This window comes from Amia ocellicauda, chromosome 1 (genome assembly GCF_036373705.1).
Source record: "Amia ocellicauda isolate fAmiCal2 chromosome 1, fAmiCal2.hap1, whole genome shotgun sequence".
Taxonomy (NCBI): Eukaryota; Metazoa; Chordata; class Actinopteri; order Amiiformes; family Amiidae; genus Amia; species Amia ocellicauda.
The window spans coordinates 30,766,834-30,792,577 of record NC_089850.1 but is presented as its reverse complement, the minus strand read 5'-3'; the positions used below and the strand labels follow the sequence as shown (position 1 = coordinate 30,792,577).

Below are 25,744 nucleotides of genomic sequence, written 5' to 3'. Positions count from 1 at the left end.
AATTATTTGAAGCTATCTCTAAATGATTTGCAGATATCTCTAAATCATTTAAAGATATCTGCAAATAATTTAGAGATATCTGCAAACCATTTAGAGATATCTTCAAATAACTTCCTGTATTCTGGCTGAGATTATCACTTCCTGTTAACTTGTTCATTCATTTTTATGTAACTGAATAAGGAAACAGGAAGTGATAATCTCAGCCAAAATACAGGAAGTCGTTTTAAGATATCTCAATGATTTGCAGATATCTCTAAATGATTTAGAGATATCTTCAAATCATTTAGAGATATCTGCAAACCATATAGAGATATCTTCAAATGACTTCCTGTTCATTTAGAGATATCTGCAAATCATTTAGATTTAAAAAGCATCTTATTAGATATTTAGATATATCTAAATCATTTGCAGATATCTCTAAATCATTTATAGATATCTTTAAATGATTTAGAGAGATCTTTAAATATTTGAAGATATCTTTAAATGCATTTAGAGATATCTCTAAATGATAATTTGGCTTGCCATATATGTATACTTACTTACTTTGTAGTTTCTTTACAGAGGGAACTCTTCTGTAGTAAATTCAGGTATATTTTGTCATTTGTAACTTTGAACAAGTTAAACAAATGACAATCTAATTATGCAGTTAAAAGGTTCATAGGAGACAAAAAGAAAGAAAATAACAAAAAGAAAAGAAAGACACCTGATGCCCACTGTACTTTTCAAATCCAATATATTACAGAATATTTTGGTCTGCCAACCTTCATCAGATGATTAGATTGAAACATTGGTTAAAGGATTTGTCATTAAAGTGCAATTCACTAAGGTTCAAAATGGTTAGGAATAAAAACTGCCCAAATACAAAGAAGAAGGTGTGTAACCTGCAGTCCCCTGCTGACACATAGGTGGAATAGGCATCCTCATGAGTTATATTTACACTATACAGTTCATACATTCAATGTAAAACAATGCAAGGCCTTATTTAATCACTTTTATTCAGAGTGATGAAGTTTTTGATCTTTTGACAAATGCTGGATTGCATGATACTCTCAGTACAATGTACGCAGATGGAGATTTGAGTGCTTTCTAATCCACAACTGGATTGCTTTCAGTATTCTCCACATTCTTGGGTCAAAGTGATATTTTTAAGTGAAAGGAGCAGAATTAATTATTATTCATCAGTTTCCTAGTTGGATCCCTGCCGAAAAGAAAGATGAATGTTTTTATTGGAACATGTAAGGCACATTCAGGTGGAGTCGGTTATCTTTAGACAAGTGTGGTTCATTGTGTGTTCCTGAAGTAACACTGTCCAATTGCGCATCGACACAGACTTCTCTTTTTTCTTAACATAATTTCAGTGTTCACAACCACTAAATATTTGCACTTCATTTGTCCTAGACTGCTGTCTGCCTACGTGTGACAATACAGATCACTGGCTTGGACTTTAAAGATATCTCACCTATGTTTGAGATATTCAGTTCCCACATTCATTTCCATAAGACAACACAATATTTATGTTGTGAATCGGTGAAACGGGTACAAGTGTAATCCATGAGTCTGACCATTTCAGAGAAAGCCTGCAATGTGCAGTTGTGCTATTTAAGTAACTTTCTACACCTTTAATTTAAACTAGGAATAGCAGGAAGACCTAGTGATTTCCATTTTCCTAATTCATTGTAAATTGAGATCCAGAATGTGAAAAATTCAAAGCAAAATAATGATAACTTTATACATGCAAGTAAATTGAGACCATCGTAATGGTTTTTTTTTTGTTTTTTTTTACAATTTTATGTAATTAAGTACACTTAAAACCTGATTGTTGATTTCAAAAGCCTATTGAAATGAAGTGATTTTAAATGCTGCATATGAACATTAATACATGTACAATACATACATTGTATTGCAGAATCCTTGCAAATTCTCAAACACTGAAAGAAGATTTATGCAACAATATATTTTTATAAAGTATTCCTGAATGCCTTCATACTACCTTTTGTCTTAATGTTTTCCGTGCTCACTGTATGATTTGCCTTGATAAATGAAATTCCGCTAAAGATTGCCATGGCTACATACATTTCTATGTATGCTTTAAGCAAATCTTTATCATGCATTGTAGATGATGAATCATTCTCCAAGGGGTACACAAATTTGCCTCTTGAGAAGCATTTAACAGGTTTGAATTTTAAGTTTGAACTGCTGACATCAGCATGTGCAAAGACATGCTCCCTAACATTAGCCAACAATAGACAGTTGCCCATTTAAGTACTTTATTGGGAAATAACGCTGGCTTTAAGACATCATGCGATAATCTTTGAGGATATGTACATATCTGTAAAACTCATAAATAATTCAAGAATGTGTGTTAATGCAATTTCCTTATTGAATCACATTTTCCAGGTGAAAAGTGCAGTGCTGCCCCGCGTATTAACAGTTATAACAATAGCACTCACTTGGGTAATAAAACATCAAAAAATGATTACTGTGTGAGTTTGCATATCTTTAATCAATTAACGATAGTAAAATGGAAATATGCAATTCTGCTAGAATGTAACTAGAGTGTTTGGTGCAAATATATCTGATTACACCACTAATGGAGTGGTTACGAAGTGGTGCACACAACACAAATGTTGTTCCTCCCAAAATTGACAATCTCCACTTCTAGAAACAAAGTATAGTGTGTAATCCCTTTAAGCAATCCTACTAAAACCTTTGTAACTTTGTAAAAGAAAAAAGAAAAAGGTTTCATTAAAAAGCATCATGTCCTTGTAGTGTTGTAAGTGAGGAATAGAATGTAAAACCACATTATGTCAAATAACAAAATCACTGATATATTCAAATCAGATGCTTAGTTCTCTGTCCTAAAATCTGTCACATTTCAGTTTCAATTCTTGGTCAGGGGTATAGAATTAAATACCAAAAGAATATAGAATAAATTTAAAATACAGTAAAATGCAATAACATCTGTATAGTGTCCAATGGTGTGTCTGTGTTTCTCTGCATGCAGGAATGGCATATTCATGATGTTCATATACAGCCTTACTTATAACCAAAAATAAATAAATAAACCAGACATTGAAAAATATATTAAAATAATTGAATGCACAATTGCTCAGTTTATTTTACATTCAGATATGTAGTGTAATACTGAACCTCTTTTTAGTTTCACAAAACTTCTGGAAGTTATCAAAAGCTTCAAAGCCCTACGGTGTTTGCCATTGTGAAAAAGGAGAATGCACCATTAGCAGCCCATTGAGGAGCATTCATCATCATGGAAAACTTCAGAGCATTGATCAGGCAAGTGGTTATCACCTGCGACAAGACTTACAAGATAAGCATCCTAGTTTTAGCAGCAATGCCCATCATCATGATTTTCAAAGCTAGTGGAGCTACTTTTCCAGGAAGGAGGACACGTTGTACCCTAACATGCAGTCAAACAAAGTGGTTCCCGAAACGAAACTGAAAACCTAGAGCAGATAATACAGTGTGGCATCCATGGCAAAAGTCTGTGGAGAGAGCCTCCCCGGAGTGGCAGCCTAAAAACTATACAGAATAAAAAGACATTACATCACAACTGCAGGTGCTTTATCTGTTCATATGACTCCAATTACTACATGGGGGAACTCACTCTTACAGTGCTCTCTAACCCTTTGGAGCTCTACATCGATGCTATTCCCCAGCGCAGCCCATTTAAATGAGGCTGAATAGACCAGACCTCATTAATGTTTCGCCAGTTAGTAAACACAGCAGTCCTAGTTCATCAGCACCGTAAAGAGCTATTGTGTTCCCTGCTAATTTAGCAGCCTCGTCTGTGTTTGACGCATTTCCTCTTTGCTTATTCAATTTTTAGGTTTCTTCCAGAAGTTCATTTCAATGCACAATGTTTAATTACAAATTACATGTCTTGTACAAACCAATAGTAGATCTGAAATCTGGCATAAGAAAAGCAGTAATCATACATAGTGATTTCACAATCAAATGTGCTGTACTGGTAATTAATTTAAGCACATTTGAAACCGGGAAAGCAAAGTGTTTTCCAAATTGAAAAAGAAGTCTAAGAAAGAAAGAACAATAACATTTTCTTAAGTCCTATCTGGCGAGCAAAAAGAAAAATGTTAACCTTGCCTCTTTTAAAGGTTATTTGGCTAAGCAAATGTGGCTTCTGTCTCTTCTTTTGTATTTCCACTCAGTTAATCTGTGGTGTTTATTCTCGGGAGCTGTTTCCCACTTGTGGCAGTGCGACCTGACCTCTCGGTGGCCCCTGCATGGTGGCAGAGAGTAGGCAGTCCGTTGACCCAGGTCATCGCAGAAACCATCAGCTATTTGTACTTGAGAGCTCAAACCTTAAGGTGAATGTGCAACCTGAAACCCCCCTAGAGGATTTCTCCTGAGCAGTGAAGTGTTTCATTGCAGCCCCTCCTCCACCTCCTTTTATTAGTTTACCATGTTGTTCTGTGAAGCGTTGGCATGAATTGGACATTTCGTCAGGCTACATCATCTGTAATATTGTGAAATGATTATGCAGTCATGGCTCTGCCATCTGAGAATGATATTAACATATGGAGTAGGAATGCTGAGGTGTGTGAATATCTTTTTTTTAGTTTTTTGACTTCCTAAGCTGAATACAGTTCTGTTTTTCACAGTTAACTTATTGTATGGTCTGAGGATGCAGTGAAGAGTATTTCTCTTTTCAGTAAAGGAAACATGTTTCAGTGTCCTCAGATATAAGCTGCATTATTGAAGACGTACGCAGCAACTTAAGATCGGACTATCAAAGTGGTGCTTTACTAGTAGAAAAGTAATAGGAAGTCTGTAATCATAAAATACATTCAGCTTTCTTGTGTCATGGTTTTCAGAAATCTAATTATATTTAGCCTTTTTATGAAAATGTATGGAGCACATAACATCATTGCACAGATTGATCATAATCACTACTTATCTTCAACATTATAACGTGTTTTTTTTAAATTTCATACCATTTCAGATTTTTGCAATTAAATATCTCTGTGTTGCAAAGCGGACAGCTATTACCAATATGACCAGCAGATTCTGCAGTAAGAGGTACCTTTGAAATTAATTGGGATTCTCTTAATTCTGTCTGTTTTGAAGGCAAAGTCTCTCCACAGTGTACTTACTTATTAATTTTATTTCTAATGTGGTTCAGCTAGATCTTACATTATTTTTTATGAAGTCACTATATTGCTTTTGGCACTCATCTTAAGCAGCTGCTTAGTGTGAAAGACTATTAGTTTTATGTGGTTTTATTTTTAATTTAATGAAAAAAAATGCTAAAGTAAGCTAGCTTAGTAAATAAGGAATACATTATTGTATATCAAAAATATAATTACACTTAATCAATGTGTTAAATCACAATCTCAATTCCAAATCACAAAGGAACCCTTTACAGACTACTTGAATATGTGATTTAGGATATATAATGACAATGTGAAACACCAAGCAAAAAAAAAATGTTATGTTAAAACTGACTATTTTCATTAACAGCAGAAAAGTTTTCAGATTAGTAATTTAAGGTTCCTCTTTCCTTTGTTTTTATCATCCTTCATTTCCTGGTTTTATCAAATATTTATGCAGAGGTATATATGGCTACACATGGTTATATAATTTAATGTATTCAAGTATTTGTCCTGATATTAATGTATTGATCACATGATATATTTACAGGGAAAATTGGACAATGCTTCTCCTACTAAATAGCTGTTCTTCAGAATGTGCTTGATGGTTAAGCTCTATATTATGACATAATAGGTTTTCTCAGAAATAAAAATATGTTTTGACACACAAACTACACAATTAAAAAAGGGGCCTGATTTTGAGGTAATATTTTGGTTTCTACCAACCAATACAGAAGATTCTTAGACATGTATGTATTGACGTGGTGCTCCAGTATCCCGATTGCTATTTCAACAGGTACATTTTACATTTTTGAATGATCCTTTTATTTTGTTTTTTGTTGTTGTTTTTCTCCTATTAATGCATACTTTGTGGAGACACGAAATTGTTCCTCAGTGTTCTAGTCGATGACATTTGTGGAACAGATTGGGGTTTTCACTACTGAAGAAGAGAAGAAAATAGAGGATCCTGAATGAACAGCAGGACCCAATTGATGGAAATGTGCAGCATGTTGCCCAATTCTAGCCACTCTTGTGAAGTCTCAGAAAACAGTAGCAGGGTTACAGACGGAATTCATCGAAAGGTTGCCAATCACTGTCATTTAGCATTTGTGAGAGAACATGTCTTTATTCCGAGACAGCTGGGCAAACCAAAGCCACATACTAGCAGCGAGCAATTTGCCTGGCCCTTGCTAAACAAACAACAGCAAGACATGCGTAGAGACCTCCATCACATAGACGTATAATGGGCTCTGGCAACCTCTGTGCCCTCTATTCAGTCACATCCCCATCTGCACAAAGGCCTCAGTGCTCGTCAATTTCCTTTAATTACTGGTATTGTGCTGGTAATAAACCTCAGAGGTTTTTGTTTTTTTTTCCATTTTACAGTCACTGATCAAGCCCAGGAAATTAGATAGAGAGTTGTTTAAAGTAGGAGGTACTGATAATGTGCTTAGAAGTAAATAAAAAGCGTTTCTGATACTCTATTTCTTGTGACTACCAAGAGGCGCTGATGACACTAAAGAGGGTCTTTTGTGTGAATTCACTGGCAGTTAAGAAGACAAAAAGCTCTCCTAATCTCCTTTGCAAATACTTATGAATGAAACTGCAAATACAATGCAATAAACAAAAGCATCACTCTTCATCTGTAGAGTTTGTTCTCTTTCATAGAATGATAAATATTCTACATTTCTGCATTGAGGGATTTTCTAAACTTTAGCCTTTTTCTGTTGTTTTAAATATATAATTTGTAAGCCTGCTTTTACAACTGTCTTATATATTGTTTAATCTTATGTAAAAGTTAATAAAATGTGTCAAGTCAGTGTCCATGTCGATGAAATTCACCCACCACAACAAAGCTGAATGTCAGATTTCTTCTGTTCACTTTCTCCCATGAGTCTCTTTCACACAATCATGTTCAGCCTGGGTCAAATTTACCATACCAGGTCTATTATGGGTCAGAAGCAACCCTGGTCAAGTTATACAAAATACAAAATAGTGTCTGCAAGTGGGGTTGTTGTAAATTTTAATGACAATTGTTTTCCCCTTTTTTAAGACATTAATGGTTTAATGATTAATGATGCTCCCTTGTTTCAAACAATATCTTTCTTCTTCAGTTTTCATCAATTACAGACTTTTCTCATGTATTTATATAAAATATATTTGTTAATTAGAGTAATTGTATTTTATTATTGATAAAGATGTGGAATAGTTCCCACAGATTTATTAGTCTGCTATATATTTTGGCCAAATTTAACTCCTCTTCCTATGGATACATTGTAAAAACAATATCATTTATTTATTTATTTATAAAATGCAAATAGCTTTGAGGGGGACATTAGAAGGTAAAATTCTGACATGGTGTCACACACGTTGTCATGTTTAGATACTGCAAATTGGGTTACACCCAAGGCCATTTCTTCTAATAGGGCCCAACACAGGCCATGTTCAACAGTGTGAAAATCCTGAATTAGCAAGATTTGAAGCACAGATAGTTAACATATTACAAGCACTTCATACTGAATTTCAACTTTGCAGACACTTTTTCAATTTACTGCTTCCTGCTGTGGTTAAATTAAACTAATCATTCATTTAATTAGGAGATATTGATGTGTTTTACCTGTAATGATCAGAAAAACTTAATGATTTAAACCATTGATATATGTTTTTATTTATTTATTATCTTAGCTTTTTAATGGATTCTATTGAACAAGCAAGTGATACACCTGTAATTTCTAATCTCGCTGATATGTGTCCCCATAGAATTACAGCAGTACTCACGTTCTGTTCTTAATACATTTCGTTTCCAGAAAATGTAGAGCAAAGCAATCGAGAATCATTAAGAAATGCCCGAGACATGCACTACAAGCCAGTGCTTTTATTAAGATGGAGGAATATAAGGCTACATTACAAATTCTATTCATTTTCGTCTGTATCTCTTAATCCCCTAGAAGTGGTATGATTTTCCTATAGTAATGTTATTCCTGAGTAAATGTCAGTAAAAGGCACAGTGTTGATAGTTTTGTTATGGCATTAGCTTATAGCTCTACAGTCCTACTTTATCTTCTATGTCCACTAAATCTTTATGCAAACTGAATTCTTAGAAGAGAAATATGATTAAACATGTTTTTTTAAGCATGTCTATTGCTCATACTACCAGTAAAAATACTTTACAAGTTTCTCTTTATGCATTATGCAATAAATACACATCTCTCTATTTGCAGAAAAATAAAGCTAAATCCATCATCTCAAACTACTGCACTTTTTGCTTAAAAAAGATAATATATACAATTTGTGGTAATGCATTTTAGATCCCATGGAAAGATAATATACTATACAATTGTCCATATTTTAAATTCTGACATGCCGTTTACTTCCAGCCTTCCAGCCTTCACTGATTTCATTATTTATTAAGGCTAAAGTACCCAGCAACAAGAAACAACAAGCACATTGAGATCAACTCGAATTTAAACTGCTATTATTTAACAATAATGGATTGAGATTGTGTAAATATATAAATGAATGAATGAATGTTTAAAGTTATGTTCTTAACATAGTCCAAATCTCAGTGTCAAAATATGTTTTAAATTATTCAACTGCTTTCAGGATGCTGAGGAATATGCGGAGCTGCCGGTCAGACACAACGAGGACCAGATGAACAGTGAACTGGCCCATCAGCTGCCAGTCCAAGTGAACCCCCATTCCTTTGACAGTGCCCACACCAAGACCCACCTCCTCCTGCAGGCCCATTTCAGCCGTGCTGCGCTGCCCTGCCCTGACTACGCCACGGACACTAAAACTGTGCTGGACAATGCCATTCGAATATCCCAGGTATTTACTGTTTATTTATTAATGCCTTGAGAAGAACTCGACAGGGAAAGCCCTGCTCTGAATTTCAAGAGCAGCAATGGCAATATTACTGTTCTTGGCAAATCACTTGAAGTAGCTTAATGCTCTCCTTACTCCCACTTCCTTGTTGTACAAGATGTTTTCAAATGAGCTTGCATCTGTGCTGCCATAACTGCTCTGCGGGGGCCATTATTGTTACCTTAGCCAAATACTGGCTTTCATACATCATAAAATCTGTTCTCAACTTTTAATTTGAAATATAAGTAAATTTCCATCTGAAGACAGCACAGCTCACTCTTGGACTGAAGTCAAATTGTTGCTAATTTCAATTTATTTTGTTATTTTATTTCCTTGGAATCTTATCTGCCTTTTGGTTGTATTTTAGTTTTCAATATATGCTGTTACATAAATATAGTCTCTACTACTCTCTGCTATTGGGAGTCTCTCAAAACAGATAACCACGTCAGAAACTGGTACATATGCAGTCCATGCTTTTGTGTATTGATTCAAAATGTTTTTTTGTATATTATTTCATTATTCTTATTTTGTATCTTGTGTAATTTTGAGTTGTTTGAGATTTTTCTGTGGTATGCGAAATAAAAAAGCTACAAGAGAGATTACGTACGGACTGATTACGTACGTACTGATTCTGAAGCCCCACTAAGGGTCTTTTAGTGATGCAGTAAGGTCTCTGCACTGTGGCGCAAGAGACCAGGGATCGAATCCCAATGTCCATTCCATGAGCAAGTGCTAGTCATTCTGCACAGACTCTCCGGAAAGTCTGAAAATTCATTGGCTAAATGGTCAGATTTTGCAAAGAATGACTGACATCTACACAACATGAACGCAACCCTTTTGTAAACATGCCAACAGAGTGATGCATCCAGGGCATGGTAGTTTTCTGTAGGAAGTCTGCTTACAGGCATATAGCTGGTTATCAATAAAAAGGTATGAGTTTAAGAGTTGAAAAGACTACAACTGCTGTAGGTAACTGTAGGATTTAATAAATTGATGGAATACCTTAGGCTCCATTTAAGAATTGTTTTTAAAACGAATAGTGAAACATTGCAACTCTTATGCAATCTTCGTTAAAGCCGGACAAAGCCAGCCCGAACACAGTAGCTTGGTTCAGGACCCTGCTGAGAAGTGCAGAAGTACAGCACTGAAATCAGAGCATGACAAACAAACACAGAGTGATTCACAGTTGTATTTTCCTGTATAACAGATAAGTACAGTAACACACAACACTGTGTACTAACCTATTTGATTTGTATCAATTTATTCAACTGTGAGAAATTAAATGTTTAAACCAGAATAGGCAATGTGGTGTGTGCACTCACCGCAATTACAAACACTAATGAATAGTAAAATGTTTGTTTGTATGAGTGCATTCACCTACCACTGCCCGCAGGCTTCTCTGTCACAGTCAGTATGTTAGTATTTTTGGCACAGAACCTCCATACACAACATAACTGAAAGCACAACACTTGTAACACTTAAAAACAACAAGAACATTGAAACTAATTAATTTGCATAATGTACTTTTAAATATTTATTTGAATCTAAAATGCTCCTTTTAAAGTTGTGATTTTCAGTCATCAACTTAACAAATTGTAATGTCATTTGCACATCATTCTTTTAAATATTTTATTTTATTCTGTTTGTGTTGTGTATTTGTTAATTTTACCTATTTTGAATTTGTGTAGTTCTGCGGTTTGATTGAACAATAAAACCGAAGAGTCTTACGACTTTCAGCGCTGCCAGATTTGATTGACAGTATACTACCCAATCACAAAAAAAAATCACGCAAACTCCACTAAAAACCCGCCCAAATTCAGTTGTTGATAGAAAACAATATGTATATAGTGCAATAAAAACAGTACAACAAACGACTAAAGATAACATGGAAAATATTGCAATTCACAGACCATGGCACATTAAAATATATTATTAATGCTAGATTAATTATTAAAATAATACCAATTAACTATTTTGCAATGTAATTGAACTTGTCTGTTTATTTGGGTTAATGCACTAATTCCCTTTATGCTAGCCTGTCAATCTCTTTATGGAGGAGAAATAGTAAACACAATTCAGTTATGGTATAACTAATATATAAATAATAACAATACTACATAGATAATAAAAACGTCTTTACCTTTATGATGAATAAACTGGTCTTCTTTTGAAAATGATTGATAAACTTGAACAGCCACGGAGTATAGTTATTTAATTTACTATAATATAGTTCATATCATAAATTATATTGTATTCTACCCACTGCACTGCTCTGTATTTGCACTAGAGTGTAACCATGTCATGCCAAGAAAGCTCTTTTTGAATTTTGAATTTGAATTTGATGAGTGGAACTAGGGAATATAATTCCCAAACCAGCTTGCAATGTAAGCAGGATACAAATATGTTCTTAAAATACGTTCCTTGAGTATCTGGTGGGGTTTTTCTGGTGGGGTTTCTTACTGTGAAATTAATATTAAATTATTATTATTATTATTATTATTATTATTATTATTATTATTATTATTATTATTACATCCCTTTTTCACACTCAGCTGTTGTGTGTGGATTGTAAGTGTTATAATAACATACATGGTGAGGTTTGTTTATTCTTAAATATGTTATGAAGTCCAAAGCAGACTTCCAATGTGTGTTGGCTGACTAACCAAGAGTCGCCATACTTGTGGAGTCACACATAATTCTCCCGAATCTGTCCTAGCTACATCTACGCAGACGCCCGCAGGTGACATAGACTTTTTTGGAGTTACTAGAACACAGCCAGTATCTAGCTAAAATAAATGTCATTGACGTGCATTCTATCCAATCAGAGGCAAAACATTGACTGGTATGGGGATGACCTATCATTCAATTAGAGGCAGGAATGGGTTTTTGGGAAAAGCTCAGTCTGATAGAAATCCCACCCATTAGTGAAAAAAAACGCCAACATTTTATCTACCCACCCAAACCCATTTTTTCACATTCACTGTCATTAAAAATAGCCCAATTGGGGCGGGAAACTGCCCCATCTGGCAACACTGCCTACTTTTTAAGAATGAACGCAGTACATTTTTCAACAGTATTTTGTTAATAAAAATCTGTCACCAGCACAGCCCTACTTTTCAGGAGCTTTTTTGGTGAAACACTGAGTCAGTGTGAGAAATACAATTCTAAGCAGCAACAGATACTGCAAATTCCATGTAATAAAATTTACTAATTTTAGAAATTAAAATAAAATGTGCATAAAAAATATTGTACATTTTACTGCTACTGCAAAGAAAGGTCAACAGTGTAACATAGATATTTAGCTGCAACTATAAATGCCAGACTCCAATACAGCTTCTTAAAATGGAAGTCATCTGGTAGATGCATAATACCAAATATTGCTTGTTTAAATGTATCATTTAAAATGTCTTTTAAGCCCTTTAAGTGGCTTATCTCAAGTTTGAAGGCAACCAGTTGATAAATGGATGGAGCAAATTTCTTTCTTTGAATTGCATGTCTTCAAGTACAGTGATTTTAGCTCTATATGAGGCTGTCATTGATAGATATGTTGACAATGATGCAATTCCATTCGTGATAAAGCTTCTGAAAAGACTGTGTACCTTTCAATCACAACTTGTGTGTGGAGGATTCCTTGGATACAGGCAAGGCTAAAGCTCTTGTCTCTAGGCCTAGGTTGAAATAAATGTCTGTGGAGAGACGAGGAAGATCATGTCAATAAAGTAAATCCAACTTCTTTATCCCACATTATGAGGCTCATTCTTGAAAAAAGGACAGGTATTAGCCTGGATTGTATTTATTCGTCCTATATCTCTGTTTTATGAGCCATATTAAATAACAATATTGAGAAATATACTAAACAAATGTGTTTAAAGTCACAATTGTGTCTGTCTTTATAAGTAGGCAAGGTAAAATATAACATCATTGTAACTTCTGCATGTCAGTTAAGTCAGAACATGTGACGGGCTCTATCTTTTGCTTGTAATAAGATACATACATTTCCTGCTAACCTTTGACCCACAAATCCACTAGAAAGGAGCAAACGAACAAATACTACTTTTATACAATGGTTAAAGGAATTTCATACAGTAAAAAAATGTATATACATATATACAACACTTACATAAGTACAAGTTATATATAACATCGGTGACATGTATGTAATGTGTATGAACAGTGTTTTTATTTAGAATAAGTATTTACTTAGAATAATTTCAACTGAAGGGAATTATGGACACATCTGAATAACTTAATAGTATGTATATTTATTTATAAAATTCCTTGGCAGTAGTCGTACCAGATGAGATGAAATACTGGTGAATTCTTTAACAGCAGTTCATTTGCCATGGTTTTTGGTGCATAAAGGCAAGCATAAAATACCATTTATTGAGTTGCAAATTATCCCTGAACCCTACCAACCTGCTAAAATATCTGTGAACATTTCAATGAGAGTGAATGAGAACACATTTCAGTTCTAGTTTCAAAATAGTATTTGCCATCTCACTGTTTAAGTAATAGGTGCTAAATGAAAATGAAAATAATACTAATACTCCAAGGCTTTGAAATGTTAACTGTGCAACCAGGAATAGTAAAGCCCTCTTTTTATTGGGATGTTAAATGTATGTTTGCTTGTAAACTGTAATGAAATCTCAAAGGAATGTGTTTGTCCTGGGAGATTGGAAAATAAAGGGTTGAGGTGTGGTATGGTTAAAATAATTTACAGCGAGTCAGTCGGACAGGGGCAGGCTGTCTCGTAAAGCGACTGCACACAGGGCTTCCCTAATGGCTGCCCAGGGACCATACCTTTTTTTTTTTTTTTTCCATACACACACATGACCAAGAAGACTTTTGTATCTGCTATTAATTGTCCATGGATGGGGGCTGCCTTTGTCAGACTATGGAAATTGTTGTCTCTTCATGGCCATTCACAGTGATTCATTCGGCTGCGGCTGTTATCCATCTGAATGACCCGTCCACTGAACATGTTTTAATTCTTTTTTGAAGGCACCCATATGGTTATGTCTTGTTACTGGACTTCGTCATGCAACTATTGCCTTCCTTTTCAGAAGCCATTGTATACTTGCTGTGTTATACATGTCATTTGTGAGAAAGTTTTTAAATCATACTTAATCATACATTATTAAGCACAGTAAATCTTATTTATTGAGGGGAATTCACTACGATTAGGAATTTCCAAAAACCTTCTCCCTGAGTTTATTCTTCAAGATTAAGGGCTGCATACAGTCTACAATAGCCATGTTTCCCCCAGAAACAAATTTTCAGCACAGGGCCACAGCTGAAGGGAGAGTGTAGCTGTCTGTCTGTGCTGGTGTGGGATCACTAATGAGTTCTCCATTGATCTAAGATTGGAATTTGACAAAAACTTGATCTGTCAGCAGTAACAAAATTGCAATCACAGAAAGTTGCAAATAAGTGAGGTATAGACATAAAACAGAACCCCCTGCAGTTAACCCTGGCTGGTGTATAGATATTATGTGCAAAATGGTTACAACACGGATTAAAACTAGCGTGTTGGGATTAAGTTGGTCGTCGATAGGGATCATCAGTCCCAACAGAGTCATCAGTATTGGCATTATCATCTTTTTGAGGACCCTTCTGCAGTTCAGTCAGAATTACAGTTCAGAAAAAGAACACCAGGTAAGGAAAGAAAAATAAAAGAAAACCCCCTTTTCTTTTAACTCAGAAAGTATACGACTCATTCTGTCTTCTGCAGTACAACAACCAAAAAAACATAATAGGTGGCAGCAGTTAGAATTGAAAACTGATTACGCACCTGCAATACATATATAATGATTTGAGCAACAATGCAGGAGGCAAGTAAACCCTGCTTGACAAACAAACACAAAATAAAAATTAGATGTCACTTGCATGACTGTGATAGAGGCTGTGAATAGACAATTGCTGATGACAATGTAGATGTACTTATCACTTATTAGTCTCACAGCACTGCCGGACAATTTTAACTTTCGGGTTACAATGTCAACAATCACTTGTTTCTGTAGAGACAGCATAGCCTGAGGAACACAGAGTTTTGAATTATGCTTTCACAAAGACATCTGACTGTAGGCAGTTAAAAGCTGTCGGGATTAAGATGTGAAAAAAAGTATTTTACTGAGGCAGCTGAGGAAAGGCATCATGGTGACTTTTTGGTCTTTAGAATTGTTAATTATGAAAAAAATAAAACACCGTTTTAAAAATCTGATTCATTTTTTCAAATTGACTGTGAACTCTAGAAAGTTTTTCTAAAGTTTGAACATTTTGGTTTCTGAGATGATCATTGTAACTAAAGACTTCAAGAATCTTTGCGCCAATGTGTGATGGTAGATTTCTTTTTAATTGTTACTATTTTACATTTTGAAAATTTAGAAAAATATTTACTGATTTGCAAATAATGATTTTGTGTAAGGTGCCACAACTGTCTGTTTTCAGTTTAAATGTTTCTGAATATACATACAAGTAGAATTATTAATTAATGCTGTCGTTATTATTTAAAACAATGTAATGCTCTTATAGATCATTAGGAATGTAGTGAGTATTTTATGTGAATGTTGAGTGAGAATTTAGCACATGTAGGCATTTTACATCTGGAAGGGACAGGTTCCTTGATAGCTAAAAGTGGTTTACATGCCATTTTTTATTTGAAAAGCTGTTTAAGTGGTTACCAGTGGTAAATAAATAATGAGCAAACTGTGTTATTCTGTGACAGGCTTCAGGCAGACAATCCTTTAGAGCTAACAACAATATTTGTGCTGGAATTTCTCATTTGATTCCAGGCTGTTTGCCGCAAGTCTATGGACAGTTTAATGATGATGTGATGCTCGTGTGCAATCCATCTCAGACCCATGACAAACCTTTTCCCATCCCTGACTGAGGGGATATGAGTAATGCGTAACCCATTTGTGTGATCAATTTGCTCAAGCAGCTACTGTGAAATGTTAATCACAACTTTAATTTGTACTGCATTAGCATTTTGATTAACTTGTAGGCTTGCTGGCGTACTTGAAGCGCTTTTACTCATAGTTACAGCTAGGAAATGACTTTTTGATTAATTAAGTTTGTTAGACAGCAGCTGAGCTTCCTGAATTCTAACCTTTTAGGAGGGTTCCAGAAGGTTCAGGAGAGAGTGGGAAATTGCAACTGTTGCTAAGAAAAGGGAAAAAAAAGTATTCCACATTTATTGTCCTTCAGTGTTTTTTGTTTTTCATGTCATCTTTTATGTACAATTAATAGAAAATTCACAGCAACACACAAAAAGAAAGGAAAATACAAAAATATATAGAAAATACCTGTAACAAAAACAAAAAGCCTTTTAATTATTATATTAGCAAAGAGTCCCTGGTTCTGTGCAGATAAATTAATTGCTAAAATAACCAGATAGGCTAGTATTTTGTCTCAATGCATTTGTGTGTGTTTTGTATTAACTGCTTTGCAACTAATAAGAGAATGGTAATCCTGGTGGGACAGTCAAATGTGATTCATGGTAGAATGATGTGATCTTTTCAGTTTATATGCTGTCATTCATAATTGTGTTTAAATTAAAGAAACCACGTCCATATATAACCATCTATGTACTGAGTGTAGGGTTGACATCTTATAGCATCATAGTGATCCAGAGCTAGCATAATAAAAACTTATATGCAAAAGAAAGTGGAAGCTGGGAATCCTTAACGCAAGAAATGGCCTCGTCAAAGCCCAGGTCTCAATAGCGTGAGCCTGCAAAGAGGAAGAAAAAAATAATGTCAGAAACGTACATGATGTTTAGAAGTTCATTTTTATTTTTATTTTATATCAAGGTGTATCAGTGTATCAGTCTGGTTATTTGAATATGATTTTCTTTTTCATAAAGGTTTATTTGCATATAAGCAACCTTTGACCATGTGCTAGGTTTATACTCCTTGTGTAGTGTTCTCAATTTACCCAAGCAACCATTTTATTTTGTAAACAACGGACTTGATAAGGTTATTGAAAAATTCCAACTGGGCTTAGTGGTCAAGTAGCAAGTGGCTGCAGTGGCATTCATACATTGCTCATTAGCATGCCTCATTAATAAGAACAAATAATTATTTGCCATTAGTATTTTAATGATTTTACAGTGACTTGCAATTTATATAATTTTGAGAATAAGATACCAAGGAGAAGATGGGATAAACATATTTTATTGAACTATTTTTCTACTCACTATTTAACAAAATGGTATTGGAATCTTTTCTCTCATTCTTTGCATCTTTCCCTGTGTTTTTGCTCCAGTGTCTAACTGTGTGATGCTGTATCCTGTATATGCTACTAATGTTGGTGTTGCATTAAGTACCTTACGAATGTACTGTAACTGTCACCTTGGATAAAAACATCAGCCAAATACACTCTCTGAAGTGATTGACAGAAAAGCCGTGAAAATTATTAATCTTATTTTGAGTTAATTACATTAATGCTTTGTTCTCCTTTTTCAGGCAGTGCTGGATGTTGCAGCAAATGAAGGCTGGTTGGTCACGGCTCTAAGTCTCTGTAACCTTGTCCAGATGGTGGTGCAGGGACGTTGGCTCTATGACTCCTCTCTGCTGACCATACCTAACATTGAGCAGCAGAATCTTCATCTCTTCAGGTAATCTCTCTCTCTCTCTCTCTCTCTCTCTCTCTCTCTCTCTCTCTCTATATATATATATATATATATATATATATATATATATAGTATTCAGGGGAATATTAATCCACAAAAGAGGTGAAAACAGATTAATCAAGAATCAGAATCAAGTTAAAGTTATCTACTGCTATGGAGTTCTGTATTGATTACAATAATTATATAGAATTAAACCGTTGCCAACATCAGTAGGCAAGAATCACTGGAGTGATGCCAGACAGTGTACATCAGGGTCAATGCCGAGCTTAAGAAGACACGGCAACAGAGAAATTATTATTATGCAAATTCGTCCGATCTAGGTGTGTCCATTCCTGAGGACTGCTGGGCTCACGGAACATATTGTTTGCTCTTGTGGCAATATTTTTATCAGAGGGTAATATTTAAGCACATTTCCTGATTCCAGGCATACTAGCATTCTATAGTGGTTCGACATTTTTTCCTATCCCTTATTTGATCTGCTTCGGTGACTTTTACATCGCCTGGTGCTTACTTTCAGCGAACAGCGAATTCCTGTTTATCATATTAAATGCTATCAGAAAGCCTATATAACAGAATACATAATTGCCTGAAAAGAAGCCTGGGTAATCTGTATTCTGCTGGCTATTTATTAACTATGTTCATGACCAGCGGTAACCCGAGAATTACTATTGAATTATTGTATACACAAAAAAAACTGACATTGCTGAAAAACAAATCAAATAAATAAACATAAAAAAGGTATTAATCTTCAGTAGCTTTTCAAAGACATTGCAAACATGATTAGCATCACTTAACAGATGTGGCTTTAGATTGTGGTGTACAAACATTTCGGTTCTGGTCACAGTGAAGATGGAAATCTGTTTCTTAAATATCAAATCTTTTCATGCGCATAATGTGAATTTCAAGCATGACTTCCTATAGTGAAATATAATTTGTAAAACACAATAAAAATGGAAAAAGGGATGAGGATGGCAAGCATCCCTGTTGTTACGACTGCTTTAGGGCTGCGTTTGTATTAGCAGGATTTCCAACTTGCTCGCACACAAACGGCTCTCAGGCCAGGAGAGGAGACGCATCTGTTTCTCTAGCCTGGCAGTCAATTTATGATGTGAGTGTGTCATTGTTATTTTTGTCAGGAAGTGGAGCCACGGCAGAGGGAAGGGCGGCTCTGGGAGTCATCAGGACTCCATCGAATGTCTTCCTGAGCTGATCGCTGCCTGTGAGGGAAGAGAGCACACATTTGCCTCCATCGTGGCTAATGAATTACAGCCCTCCCAGGTTTCACAGGTAATGCTCACCCTTTCCGAGGGACGCGCTGCCTTCACACACAGCCTCCCTCAAGGATGTTGTTCTTTTAATCCCTGGGAGGAGAATCTATTTACATGGACCCAGTGTTGTCCGTCCTCCTTTTATTTCTATGTGTTTTACTTGATAATCCAATTTGGACAGCACATCTTCAGACACGCCATCACATCACATATGTCCTACAAGACATTTTTATTGTGTTTCCCAATCACTTTCCTTTAATTTGTTTTTATTTACAGTTTTCATCAAGTTCCTTTGTTTGGACCAGTGCTGATGTTGTATCTCTGATTTTTAATTCTGGTCTTGGTACACATTTTTGAAATCTGTCATGGTCCTAACTAAGTGAATTTCAGCTCTTCAAAAGTCAGTTCTTCTCTTAAAACACATTTCTTTTGGATTGAGTACCATTCGTCAAATATCAGAACTGTCTGTATTAAAACAACAAGTATAGCCAAGCACTTTACATTGTGTTTGTAGATGAACAAACAAAAAAGGTTTAAAAGTGGATGAGAGGCATTTGGCCTTTGATGATTTAATTGCTAGTACCTAAAATAATGTAATCCACCTGTTTTATGTTTGAATCAATTTCAGCTACATTGCCACGGAGATGGTTCTGTTTTGCTGCAGTCCTAAATGGACCGCCTCTTAATATCCACTTGTTTCCTTGCATCCCTGTTTTATTGTTTAGCATGTTACAAAACATCATAATTAATAATTAAAGTAAATTAAATGCTATGCAATAATATTCATATTAAAATACATGAACACAGTACAGTCCAGAAATCTTAATAATTCAAAGGACAAATGTAATTACATTGTATTTTATTTTAGTTCTCCCATTTTCTGCCAAGCCCCTCTGATATCATCACATTTACAGTCTTAGGGCCAGACAAAATCAAAACTTTGACCCCCCAGCATATCACAAATTACACAGTTGTTCCATATCGTATTTGATTTATAAATAGTTGAAAGTGGCTTTTAAAAATACATGAAACTGTGGTACAGATCTGTACTTTGCAATACATGGGTGTGTCATTGTTTTGATTTGCGCAGCCCATAGTCAAACTATTGTTGAGGGAAATGACAGTGGCATTTATTCCAAATACAATGTGACCAAAGTCTGACGATTGAACAGCACTGCACTCGCTGCCTAAGTTTTATATTATTTATATTCTGTTATTGATATTGTTGTTTAAATTTTAAAAAATTGGGAAACCATTGTTAAAGGTGTTTGTTTTTTATGGTGTTGCTAAACACTGCTCTTATGAAGATCAAGTGTTTTAATGAAGTTACGTTTTGACACACACACACACACACACACACACACACACACACACAGAAAAAATCGATCTGTATCTGATGTACAGATAGATATTTGGCTCAGGATCGCTTCAATTTGAACAGCAATCTGTTGCCGTTGCCGAAGTGAGTTGATCCCAGGTAACATAAAAATCCTGAATTATTCTAGAAATTAGTGGGTTTACAGCATCAATTTAAGTGCTAATTGCAGTAGTAATGAGAAAAGGCAGTCACAACTGTGAGACTTGCATCTGCTGTGCCATCAGTATGCTCAGAGCGGCTGCTGACTGGCAGAGGATTTGGCTGCTAATTAAATAATTGCATGCGTGGAGGTGTTCTCGTCTGATTCAGTAGATGAAGATTAATCCTCAAATAAATATGTTTGGCTGGTACTGAAATGTTTTAGTAGGTCCTGCTGCAAAAGACATTTTTTTTTCTTCCTTTTTTTAATCAAGAGGCAGCTACCATCAAAGAGCTTAAAGGTGCAGTTAAACAAATTGCATTCTGGTGAAGTGCAAAATAAGAAGGAAATAATGGAAAGCAAGTGAAATATAGAAATATCTGTGAGTTCCATAAGCTTGCGCCACAGTAGTCCTGTTTATAAACCCTGGTGACGGCTGTCACAGGAAGGGGAGCTGGCTTTGTCGCTGAAATGCTTTAATGAGGTACAGAAAACAGTGGCATCGCACAGCATATGTTATCATCATAGTAATGTGTTGTACGGTATAACCATTCAGTTTAATTTAAAGCCAGTACGTAGATCCTAAATCATGTGCTTACTGGGTTTCAACATAATACTTCATGATCACGTTTCTTTTAGACTTCTTAAACCATATTAACACAACAGCACTTACAATGATTACCCTTAAAGTGGAAAAACAATATTATCAACAGTTAGGGCTGAACTAAAAGAAAAAAACAATACACTTGCATTCTGCTAAAATGAGAAGCTGAGAGAATATAATAGTGCAGCTCTGATTTTCATAATCTCTATTCTCAGTGAATTAAATCTAAAATATCTCGTTCTGCAAACTGAGCAGAGATACGGTTGGCCAGAGTGGCTTTCAAAATTGGTATTTATTTATTTATTTGTCTGTTGGGGAACAAAATGCCCTTATATATAACGCACAATATTCAGACAGTGAACTTCAATGTCTGTCCTTCCACATCTAACGATCAGGCAGAGAAACCTTTTTTCACATATATCACTGGGCATGGAGCTGTGTGAATGTGTACCTACAGAAAGTTTGTATTCTGTTATTTTGATATTTGTTATTAGTTTCTATCTACCTTATTGCAAAACCATGAGAGGGGTTTAGACGCTTTTGTTTGTTATTATCTATACCAATCCTTTGAAGTTTTTAGTTTAAACACAGCGGGAATGTGACTGCCCTCATGGCATAGTTGTGTGAAACAAATAACTGCAAGAAGCTCATTCTGCAAACTCAAACTTTTTGGTTTTAAGACCATGAAATGCTCAGAATTATTTGTATTATTACCGTTAATGCTCCTGTGAATGATTCCTGACTAAACATTTTATAATTTAATCCAGCCCTTAGCAAAAAAAAAAAAAAAAATACAGGCCAATGTAATTTGTTTGATATTTGTTTAAGGTTGGCTTTATACATAGTGCTGTAGTTATGCAATACTGAGGTCTGGTTCCTTTAACATTATATTAGGATCAACAGTCAGTACAGGCATTTGAAATCTCTTGTTTTCAGTGACTGTCATTTTATATGTCCATCAGCATGAATGATTCCTAGTTAGTTATTAGTAAATGTATATTAAGATGATGTGTAAGATTATTTTTGGTGAAATGTGTGTTTTACTTGACGTTCAGACCCATCAGTTCAGCACAGTTTGTCCTGGTTCTAAAAGCAATGTATTCATGTATTTATTTATTTGTGATAATTTTTCCTTTATACTTCCCCATTTACTATGAATACAAGCTTTACCTCCCAACAGCAACCCGTATGAATGTGAGAGAGATGGAAAGGCATCCTCTCCTCTTACCAGTCTCTGATATCTCTCTGTCTGTTAAGCATTTCAACCAACGCCTCCAGGCTCTTGAGCCAAAGACAGGGCTCACTTCCCCGAGCACCTGGGAGGCTTCGTATTTACATTGAACAGTAGCTTGAGAATACACTTCCATATATTGCCAATATTCCTGGGGAAAGAAAGAAAACATGTATATATTATCTGTTTGTATGCATCATAATTTCTTTAAGTGTTTCTCTATTGTAGCATTCTTTCTTCTTTCTGTAGCTTTTTATAGAAATGGTAATATTAGTATTTGTTTTATATATTTTTTGCTTTATATGTAACAGAGTAGACTCATACTGACTCATTCGCTGGGGAATTCTGTGCACACAGTTTCTTGTGTCTCGGGGGAATCGGTTAAATGCATGAGGGAAAATTAAAAACCACAAACTACTTCACAGCAACCCACTGGTGAAAGGTGCATGCTTTACGGTAGAAATGTATTATTATTTTATTCAGCTGTCCTTACATTGCATGTCAAATAATTTCAGTTTTACAAACTGGCCAAACGTGTGGCCAACTGGCCTTGAAATGTGTCGCTTTGCTTTCTTTGACATTTTCGTTTCTCTAGGCCTGGAATTTCGTGAGCCATCTCCCAGTGATTGAGGTGGGGATGAGCATCAAAGGCTGGTGGGAAGACGCTGAGGGTCAGACTGAGAGGCGTTTACCTACTGGGGTGTCTGACATCAGGAATGACAAAAACTGGGTGTCTGTGCATGCTGATCAGGAGTACATGCTTCAGATAAACATGCGGCGGACCAACATTGGCCAGCAAAGGGTAGATGCTTTTAACTTGTCACAAAAAGAAACTTTTATTTTCAATTTCCTTACAATTAATAAAAATAGTCATTTTCCAGTTCCTCATGGTGTGGAATTTGTGTCCCACTTGTGGCTTAACTATGTTGTGTTTTATAACATACAATTCTGCTACCGAGGAATGCCCTAATATCCGATTCATCCCCTGGTGAGTTGTTGTACATTATTTGCTTAATAGTGCTTCCCAGAGAGCAGAATAGCCTTCCCTGTGAATCAAGAAGCTTTTGTGTCATGTCAGCTGACTGAGCCTCTCTTTCACTCCCAGAGAAAGCAGGACAGTAAAGCCATCACTCCGAAATTCCCCAAAGCCAAGGATGAAGGCTGGTTTGTAATCCTTGGAGAAGTGGATAAGAAGGAACTTTTGGCGCTGAAGAGAGTTGGCTATGTGAGAAACCGTAATACCATCTCCGTAGCTTTCTTCACACCAGAGAAGACTGGAAGGTAAGGCATTGCATTGAGAGCATTGGTTAGAAGGGTATTTTCTCTTGTAATAAATACCAAGAATTCAAATGTTCAATTGTTTTATTCTACCCTGCTCCTCTCTACAATTGGAAATGGAAAATTAGGTTGAAATGTATCTCTTTTTTTCCAACTTCATACTGATAATGCTAATGATTGAGTGCAGGGGTTGGGGTGTGCTCCCTGCCTGTTCTTTAGTGCTTTACATTCCAGTTCTCCATCAAACTTGTGCTTTTGCAAGTAGCTGTGAAACCTAACCTTATTGTTATTGATAAATGACTCTGAGTGGTTTTACTCTTTGAATAATGCAATGCTTTCCTGTTTTTCTTGTGCAATAAAATGTCTTCCTTTTTTACGTTAAAGCCAGCGGTAGAACGTGAAACATGTTGGTCAGTTAACATGAAGTGCTGGCTACGGCTCATGATGTCATAGGTAATGCTTCTTTCTAATTCTAGGTGTATCTACACAATGTATTTGATGAGTGACAGCTACCTTGGCATGGACCAGCAATATGACATTTATCTCAATGTGATACCAGCCAGCATTGCCTCCCAAGTCAACAGTGAGGTCTCCGACGCTGTGTGCGACCTGGCCTTGGAGTGACATGACTTCTTTTAACCAGCTGGGAGCAAAGATGTTACAGTACAGATTGGGCTGGTGTGCTGGGCCGGGCAGAAATTATTTGATATTTGCCTTAGCAGATGCAACTTCTAACCTCAGACACAAAGGAAATTGGAAGTGGCAGCTCGAGCTGACCTTTAGAGCACAGAGCCTGTACTGCCATGACGGCCTTACACAATGTTGCTTTTGAATTAATGCTACAGTCAGATTGTTGGAGACAAAGGTGAACTCTGTACGGTGCACTTAAAGCACAGCACACATAATAGATCCATCATACACTTCAGTCTGAATGTTTGTTACTGTAAGAATGACCTGCCTTTAATAGGTAATTAGGAACCTTTGCCTCTGATGGTGCTGATTGGGCTGTAAGTGGCATTCTTAAGAGGGATATTTAATTTAATTTCAGATTTCGCTGTGGAATAACAATAATAATAGGAAAGCATACTTTGAAGTGTATTTTTATTGTTCCTAATAAAGCAACGACTGAGCATTTTCTTTGTTTGTTATTATTCCTATTATCTATACCAATCCTTTAATTTGTTATATCGTTAAATGATGAATGGATGTTAAATTTAGACAATTTAGAAGATACCTGATTAAATCAGTTAATGTTTACATGATACAATTACTCTTAATTGAGAAGTATATTATGTTGTGATATAGTCTTTTTTGCAACATTCATATTGAATTGTATTAAAATGTAATACGCATTTTTAGAGACCATTTGAAACAAGGCTGAAAATGTAGAATGAATGAAGTGTTTTGATTGTGTTTTGTTTAGATTCATGTTAAATACAAGTTTCTTGTGAACGAAAATTAATTGCAACTTGTTGGAAATATAGGACTGAACAGGGTGTTTATCAGTTAACAAAATTCAATTGTGATTGTGTCAAACATACAAGGTTCTTTAAAAAAAGAATTGTACATATCTTTAAAAAATGAAATAAAATTAAAAACTGAACATCATTTTTGTCCAGACTCCATAACTTCACAATCTAATTTCTGTTCACAAACTCTAACATATTATTTCTGTCTATTCTCCAGAAACAGTTAAATTGTGTATGTTTCAATGTGGGTAAGACAATGATAATTCCTTAGTATTTTGAAGATAAGTAAATGTAAAGTAGAAATCATGTGCTGTAAATGAAAATGCAGTTAGTCTGTAGGCGCTTTGTGAACCTATTATGCCAAAAATAACAGATTATTATTATTATTATTATTATTATTATTATTAATTATTATTATTATTTATTATTATTATTATTATTATTATTATTATTATTATTATTATTAATTCAATATCACTTCCAAAGTAATTATATAGGCATTCTGCATGGATAACTTAATTACTCTTCAAATATCAAATATTTTTATAACCAACAGGCTATAACTGATCAAACATTATGATCATTCCACATTTACCAATACTATCTCAGCATATTTATTTATTTCAGTTTATGTAGTCTGTACTGGTAAGAAACAGACCACATATTAATATATAACCCATTTGCCATCCATGGACTGCTTGGTTTATACTGTGCTATATTGGACGTGTTCCTGCAATCTGAGATTTCAGTGC

At 35.2% G+C, this 25,744-nt stretch overlaps 1 protein-coding gene across 1 annotated transcript in view; it reads left to right on the top strand.

The window, feature by feature from the left end:
- ascc3 (activating signal cointegrator 1 complex subunit 3) overlaps nucleotides 1-25,131 on the top strand; it is a 312,947-nt gene extending 287,816 nt beyond the window's left edge. The window contains exons 37-42 of the mRNA XM_066701745.1: nucleotides 8,733-8,957; nucleotides 17,459-17,610; nucleotides 18,762-18,912; nucleotides 22,841-23,047; nucleotides 23,351-23,526; nucleotides 24,000-25,131. Coding sequence (XP_066557842.1) covers nucleotides 8,733-8,957; nucleotides 17,459-17,610; nucleotides 18,762-18,912; nucleotides 22,841-23,047; nucleotides 23,351-23,526; nucleotides 24,000-24,147 — 1,059 coding nt within the window. The 3' untranslated portion in view covers nucleotides 24,148-25,131. The remainder of the gene's footprint in view (nucleotides 1-8,732; nucleotides 8,958-17,458; nucleotides 17,611-18,761; nucleotides 18,913-22,840; nucleotides 23,048-23,350; nucleotides 23,527-23,999) is intronic.
- The last annotated feature ends 613 nt before the right edge of the window (nucleotides 25,132-25,744 follow it).